Consider the following 7,716-nt stretch of genomic DNA (forward strand, 5'->3'; position numbering starts at 1 on the left):
TCCTGCCCTTAGTTTGTTGCCTCTGCTCTCCATTAGCTGAATACACTCAAGAACCAGAGAGCTGGAAAGCCATGGATTCAGTTCCCTGAGGGCCAGGCTCCTAGGGCACATGAGAAGGTGGAGGAGTGGATCTAGATGGGCAAATGAAGAATATCCAGAAAATAATTTCTCCTCTCTTTTTTTTTTCTCTTATATAACAGATGTTAAGTTTTATTTCTGAATATAAAATAATATATTTTTAAATGTAGAACATTTGGAAAACTGCCTTGTTACTTGAGATCCTGCTTTTTCTAGCCAGGGCATGCTCCCAGTTGAAGGCATATGTATTTATCCAGTAAGCTTTCGCGCTCAAAGTGTCATACAACATAAATTTATTTCCATGGCCAAGTCCTCACAAAAATACCCTGGCTTGCCAAAAGATCTACTATGATTTTTGTCTTTCTGCCTGTCATGAGTTTGCCTAGCACGTCATCTTCTTACATGTATCGCACACTTAGTATATTAAACTTCTTTCCATACTTTTGCATGCCATATTGTTCTCCACTATCTCCACTAAACAAATACTATTCATTATTTAAGACTAAAAAGAAACCTCATTTTCTTCTCAAAGCCTTCCCTGCAACCCAACACCAACTCCTACTATATCTCATAGAAGAGATTTATTCACACATAATATCTTAGCATTTAATCATATGCTTTGATACACTCATTTTATAAATATTTTTGAGTACCTACTATGTACCAAAGTACATATTTAATTTATATGAGCCTTTCTTTCCAAACGAGACCTAAAATCCTTGAGGGCTGGATTTGCATTGAGCTTCATTTGGATCTCATCATGCCTTGCCCAAGTCTAAAGAGATATAGTTAGGGTCTTATTTTTCATTTCTACTGGGGAAACTTGATCACTGTTTCTTCCTGATGAAGATAGCCTAGAGATTTCTACTCCAGTTGTGTTGCTTAATCCTATCTTTAAGTGTGCTTCTTGCCAAGCAAAATGGATGTCAGATAAAAACTAATTTTTGCTTCATAGAGTTTTTGTACTAATTTGCTACATGAAACCATTTGTTAAAGATCATTTTGCTTTTCTTTTCTTGACAGAACCATACCCTACTAATTATGATTCTTTGTGATTGACTGCAAATAACATTTGCATCTTGATAGTCCTGATGCTAAACTTACCAGTCAAATGTGTTTCATTTTGCACTGTGATATGATATAATGCTGTATGTATTTTATTAACTGTGTGAATTCAGCTGGTATTCTCTTAATAGATATTTAAGAGACCACATAATTTATTAGCTAGCTATGACCTAAGACTTAGTCTGTCATCATTCCTTAGTTTCTTCATCCAAGATAAGTAGATATCATTTGCCTCACAAAAAGATGACCCCCCCAAAACATATTACATGAGTTTTATAGAAATAAAGTTATTTTAAAAATCAGTTAATAGTCCCATGTAATTTGTGGGCCCTTACATATCTAGCTGTATCTATATCTGTGTATCTGTAACTGTATCTGTATAATTTTTTGGCTCATAAAATGATATATCATTTGGAAAATATAGAAAAGAAAGAACTTCCTATAACTCTTATGTAATGTCCACTATTATTAATTTACTCATTTTACACAGCTTCTTTAATATTTTTCTGTGCTTGTATTTTTACAGAATTATAATCATTGGGTATGTCCAATTTTATGTCTTGAATGTAAAACATTAAATTTGAATCTTGCTTTTTTTTTTAACTTAGAAGTGTAAACCTTTTTTCAGAATCCACCAATAGAGGCATTTGAGATTAAGTGCCTCTGTGATAAAATGTCTCTGTTATTTGTCTGCTTTTGTAAGGTTTTAAGCAGACTTTGAATAAAAGCTCTAAAATTCTTCCTATTCCTGTTAGAATTATAAACATTCCGTGATGAATGATGACGAAAATTTTTTCCTTGGCCTATGGAATCAGATACCTGAAAAGCCTGTAGGGTTCTCTCCCTACAACACTAATAAAGGCAAAGTTTCTCCCCCCCAACCCAATCTCTTATCCACTCTGTCAGTTTTGCTGCCAACTCCTGCATAATATAGTCAAATTATGCATTAGAAATTCAACCCCGGTTTCCTGGGTGATGGTACAATGCCACTACTTAGTATTCCTAGTCACATAGCTACAATTTCATGATGCTTTTAATCTATATATATCTTCGTGTTCAAGAAGGAGACTTTTCAAATCAAGCATGTATTAAGAGTTTAAATGTAAAGAGTGAGAAAACATCGGAGCTTCTTGAGCTCAGCAACAATGCAAGATATTTTTTTATACCAAGATTTTGAGAAATCACCATATGGACTAATACTTCCTTTTTGAATTCGATGATTTCTATAGTATATCATTTCCAGTTCAATTCTGCAAACTCAGAATTCTTCATAATCTCTTGTAGATTATTATATGCCTGGTTTTTTCATATTGATTTATTTTCCTATCTTTTCTTGACAATAGTTTTCTATCTTTTTTTGACAATAGTCTCAAAGGAGCTTATTCCTAAAATCCCAAAACTGCTATGGTTTAACTGTGTTAAAACATAAAATGAGGTAACTGTGTTACCTTGGCTGAATTATTTTTCTGATCCTCTGTTCTCTTAATGGGAAAAAAAAGATAAAAGCAATCTCATACAACTGGTCCTTTCCATGTACCAATGCCCACCTCTTTGGCATCCAGGCAAAAGGGACCAAGGAAGCTGCAGAACAAGACATCGAAAAGAAAAAAAATAAAGTGCTGTTGACAACTTGTGATTAAAAAAAAAAGTAAAAAATAAAATGATCTCACAGACTGTCATGGGGATCAAATTAAATATTATGTGGGAAAGTACTTTTTAAGTATAAAGTCCCACATAAATATATGTTATATTTATATTCTTAGTGATCATTTATTATTTGGGAACCCAATTGTTAGTCTATTCTTTTTTTCTCCTCTCAAATAGCTTTGCACTGATTTCTTGGATTTTATATTTTCTAAGATGTCAGATTTAACTGGCTTGGTACGGTGTAATATTTACTTATGCATGTACATCATATACATTTGAATGTTAGTTTAAAGAATACAAATGAACCACATATTTGTATTTAACTATAGATCAAAATTTATTTTTTTGTGTGTGTCTTTTTCCCCCATGTAGGTCTTAAAAATTGTCAGCAAAGCTACACTGAACAACACATCCTCAGAGGGGATATTTTTCTTCTGTATAATGAAGAAAAGCAGGAGTGTGATGACGGTGACGGCTGATGATGTAAGTTGCACAAGTCAGAGTTGCCTACTTCCACCCACTTTTTCTCTGCTCCATAAAGAATTTACTTCATAATTTTATTTAAAGAGAGGGCAAGTTCGTTTAATACCACTGCTTTGTCACTAGGTGTTTCTATGATCCAGACATTGCCAACATCTGGAATGCGAGGTAGGCAGCAGGAGTGCTGTCTTCTCAGCAGCTTGGAGATGGCCTCAGTTTGAGCTTTATGGTTTTCATTCACAAACCCATCAGTCTCTGGTGTAGGGCCACATCCTAACTCCTAGAAACTCCTCTTTACCAGTTCCCTGATGACTTCCTTCCATATTTTTACCTAGGTACACCTAAACCTTGAGAATTACCTCCTATGGTGGGGTCTTCGACATCTGCTCGTAAGAAGTTTGTGTTGTATACATATTCTAGGTCTCGGATACTCAAATGTGGTCCTTAGAACAGCAGCACCTGGGTGTTTATTAGGAATGTAGAGTCTCAGGCCACACCTCAAATTTACAGATTAAACTGTATTTTAAAAAGATCCCAGGGTGACTAGTTATGTACATTATGTTTGAGAAACCCTGCTCCAGGTCATCTAAAGAGTCCTGTAAACTCAGCATCTTCAGAGCTTTGCATCTTAGACAGCTGAGATTAAGTATCTCCTTTGTTTTCCATTGACCAGTCCCCCATGAGTGTGTCTTTAATTGTCCAGTCTTTACTCAGTTTCTGTTTGTAATGGAGGTAAAAATTATATGCCACTAATCAGATGTCCAGAAGGAAGGGAGGGAAGGAGGAAAAAGAAATAATTTTCCTTGTTTTCTGTAATAGCTCACCTTGTTAGGCTCCTATTTCACAGATGGGGAAGGGGCTGGGAGGAACTTGAACTTGCAAGCTGGTGTAAAATGATGTCTTTTGGATAAAGGCCCAGTATATTAGGATTTCTCCCAGCTCTTACGGCTTCCCTTTAATCGCGTGGCATTGGACAAAGGGTCAGACTTAACATTAATTAACATTACGGTAATGGATGTGTGGTAGTATCCTTCTATTGTACTTTTCTACTAGTACTTACTGTTTTCCAGTTGAGGAACAGCTCATTTCCCTGGATCTTTGGTTGTCAAGTCTGTGCCCTTGATCTAATGCTGCTTAGGCATGTAACAGGTGTACCAAGTGACGACTGCCCTCAGCCTGAGCAGTGTACCTTCCCAGCTCACTTCGAATTTGGCTTCTTGCTCACTGTCTGGGCTTTTCACCTAACCTATCAGTTGCTTAAAAAACTCAGCTCTGCTTTCTGTTAGCACTTACCTTTGGGCTGTTCAGCACATCGATTCCTGGTCCCTTGGCCTTATGCTGCATCAAGCCCCTTGGCATGCAGTCTGAAGCTAATTCTCAGCTTCCTTCTGTGTCTGTATATTGCTTGTGGGAACTTCTAGGACCCATAAGTGCAGAGCGAGGCTTAGGTGTGCTATGAGGCTCTTGTTTTCCAAAACGCACTATTTTGCCATTGTTATTTCTACTCTTTTGTGTCGAGGGACCTCGTTAGTGTTCTTTTGTCATCACCTGTGATAACATTTCCTTTCTTTATTTCCCCTTTTCCTGCTCCTTGACCACAAGGGAATGTCCCTTAATTCATATTCTAAGTTCTCAGTACAGACAGTAAAAGCTATGTTCAGACCTCCATGCTCTGCTAGGGTATCTAAAGGGAAACTTCTGGAATTTAGATATCCTTTTCCTCTAAAAAAATCTTGGGATTATTCCTTAATGCTATTTGTATACTGTGTGCTCCAAGATTCTATTTTTTGGAAGAATAAAACTAAGTGATGCATTCCATCTATTAAAGACGGACGATCATTCTTTCTTTTCCATTGTATTCTTCCAGTAATAATCCAGAGCCTCCCCAAGGCAATGGTCGCCACATTCAAAAGATGGGAATGTTTCACATAAGAATGTGCAAAAATGGCATAGGGAATGCAGTCAGCATTAATGTAATGTCTAGATGGAGAGCCAGAAGAGAGAAAGAGCAATTAGGGGGATCATTTTATAAACTATATAAATGTCTAACCAATGTACTCTATACTTGAAACTAATAATAAAATAAAATTAAAAAAAGAATGTGCAATAAAAGAAAAGCACAAAAACTCTTAACCCTACCTGAGTGGATAATTATTACCAGGATTTGCAGTGTCCAACATGGTGGCCACTAGCAGTGTGTGACTCTTAAATGGAGATGTGCCGTAAACATAAAATAGATCTTGGCTTTTGAATATATATAGTAGTACAAATAGAAAAGAAGGTAAAATATTTCTTTAATAATCTTTGATTACATGATGAAATGATAATTTGGATATACCAGACTAAGTAAAATTTACTATTAAAAGTAATTTCACCTATTTTTTTTTTTTTTTACTCTTTTAATGTGGCTACTAGACAATTTAAAATTACACATTCGGCTCCCATTTATGGCTTACACCTTATTTCTAGTGGATAGTGATGACCTAGAACTTTTCACTATGCACCTCAGCCATTTGAGTACAGTGCAAAAGATCATAGTAAGCATTACACAGAATATCTATTTCCTCACAACAGAAGCAACTTAATAGACCTTATATTTTAGATAACACACTCTTGAAGTACATTTTCATCCTTAAATTAGGGATATTTTATTATGCTTTCATTTATTTCAACTCCTTCCCTTCCTCCTCGCATACTTTTTCTATTTAAATTTAGGGTTTCACACTAAATCTTCCTTTGCGATAACATTTTGGAATTACATTGGCAAAATATTGATTTTTAAACAAGGATTATCCAACAACATTAGGATGATCCAAAACTTGGTTGTTTCCCTTGGAATGATAAAGACATAAATTAATTTTGGTCAGCGTGATACATTTTAGAATTTGTGATTTCCAAAGGTAACATTTAAATTAATGCTCCTTTACCAAAAATATTTGACCTGATAATGGGTGTAGATAGCCAGAGTTGTGCTCGTTACAATAAGAAAATAGCCCAAGATCACAAATTCAGTAATTGAGAATTGATGAAATTGGATTTTGCCTTTGAGAATGTTAATACTGTATAAATTATGAATATGAATTAGAGAGTTTGAGGTAATTACGAATAACTCTACGTGGGTTAATGAGTGTTTATAAAACAATGTTAATGATTCCAATATTTAACTTAATTTCTAAAAAGCTTTTCCATTATGTTCTTTTGTGGCAAAGCATTCTCCACATGAGATCTTTTAAAACACATTTTTAAACTCAAAGCATGACTTCATATCTGTAGATTCAAGCTTGTTGGCAAGTCAGTGTGGAAGATATTTTATGGTGAGTTTGGTTTTATTACTTTTCAAATAAGTACCATAAGTACCAAATAAGAACCTATTTAATTCATTTACCACTATTAAACCTACTTGGAAATACTACCCTTTTCTAAAGGAGAAAAAGTATCCAATAACTTTATTAGGAAGCTATGATGATTGATGGTTGAACTAAATGATTTACTTATTTCTGTTCTCTGATATAGTATTTTTTGCATAGGAGGCAAAGTATGTACATAAGACTTTGCTTTCCAGATAATCAGTACTTTCTTTATGTGCATCTTTGGAGCTAGACTGATTCACAGTATGAGTTCTGAATTTTAGTTTGTTCTTAAATCTCTTCAGGAAGACTTAGCATATTCTGTCTCCTTAACTAGTCTAAGTTTTTTGAGAAAGAAACATATATATTGAGCTTTCATCTCAGCTTCTTATTTCTAACACACACACACAGATGCACACACACACATGCACACACGCACACACACATACTGATTACAGTAAGTGCTAGGCCTACAGTTCACTTAATATAATAACCAGTTACTAAACATTAAAACACTGGACACATTCCAGATTATTTCAAAGTCTGGAATATTCTATATTGCTTTTTCTTCTTCCTGTTATCAAATTATGGTTCTACAGAGTCTCAGATAAATAGTATCTTAAAACCATAAGTCAAGCACAAGAAGATATGATGATATCCCATTTTCAGGTAGGGGAAGTGGGGCCTCTGAAAATTGTCAGACCTATTTATGCCCAGATTTACGTCATCAGAATATCTTGTGTGGCTCAGATAAGTTTAAATCACTAGAATACAAATTCTTGGAGAACATTTACTATTCCTTTTTTTTTTTTTTTTTACTGTTGTATCTTTCTTAAGTTGCACAGTGCAAAACTATAATGGAAATGCAACAAATATTTGTTGAATGACCACAGACCCTTAAACCTGAGTTAATTATTCTTGTATGCACTGGAATAGGGATGAGTAGAGGAGTTGGGGACAAAGACATTTGCTTGTTTAAACCTCAGGAGGTCTAGTCCTAAGTTCTCCTAGGTTTGTGCAGTAGGGCTCAGAGAAAGTACCAATCTTTTTAGAGGCACAGATGATTTTCAGTTGAGGGACCTTGGCCTGATGGTTGGGC

General features: G+C 35.1%; 1 protein-coding gene across 1 annotated transcript in view; it reads left to right on the forward strand.

Annotated features, from left to right (window-relative positions):
• Nucleotides 1-3,166: 3,166 nt before the first annotated feature.
• PDE4B (phosphodiesterase 4B) overlaps nucleotides 3,167-7,716 on the forward strand; it is a 398,194-nt gene continuing 393,644 nt past the window's right edge. Inside the window, exon 1 of the mRNA XM_006919293.2 lies at nucleotides 3,167-3,273. Within this exon, the coding sequence (XP_006919355.1) occupies nucleotides 3,232-3,273 (42 nt within the window). The 5' untranslated portion in view covers nucleotides 3,167-3,231. The remainder of the gene's footprint in view (nucleotides 3,274-7,716) is intronic.

The sequence above is a fragment of the Pteropus alecto genome, unplaced genomic scaffold, assembly GCF_000325575.1.
Source record: "Pteropus alecto unplaced genomic scaffold, ASM32557v1 scaffold25, whole genome shotgun sequence".
Taxonomy (NCBI): Eukaryota; Metazoa; Chordata; class Mammalia; order Chiroptera; family Pteropodidae; genus Pteropus; species Pteropus alecto.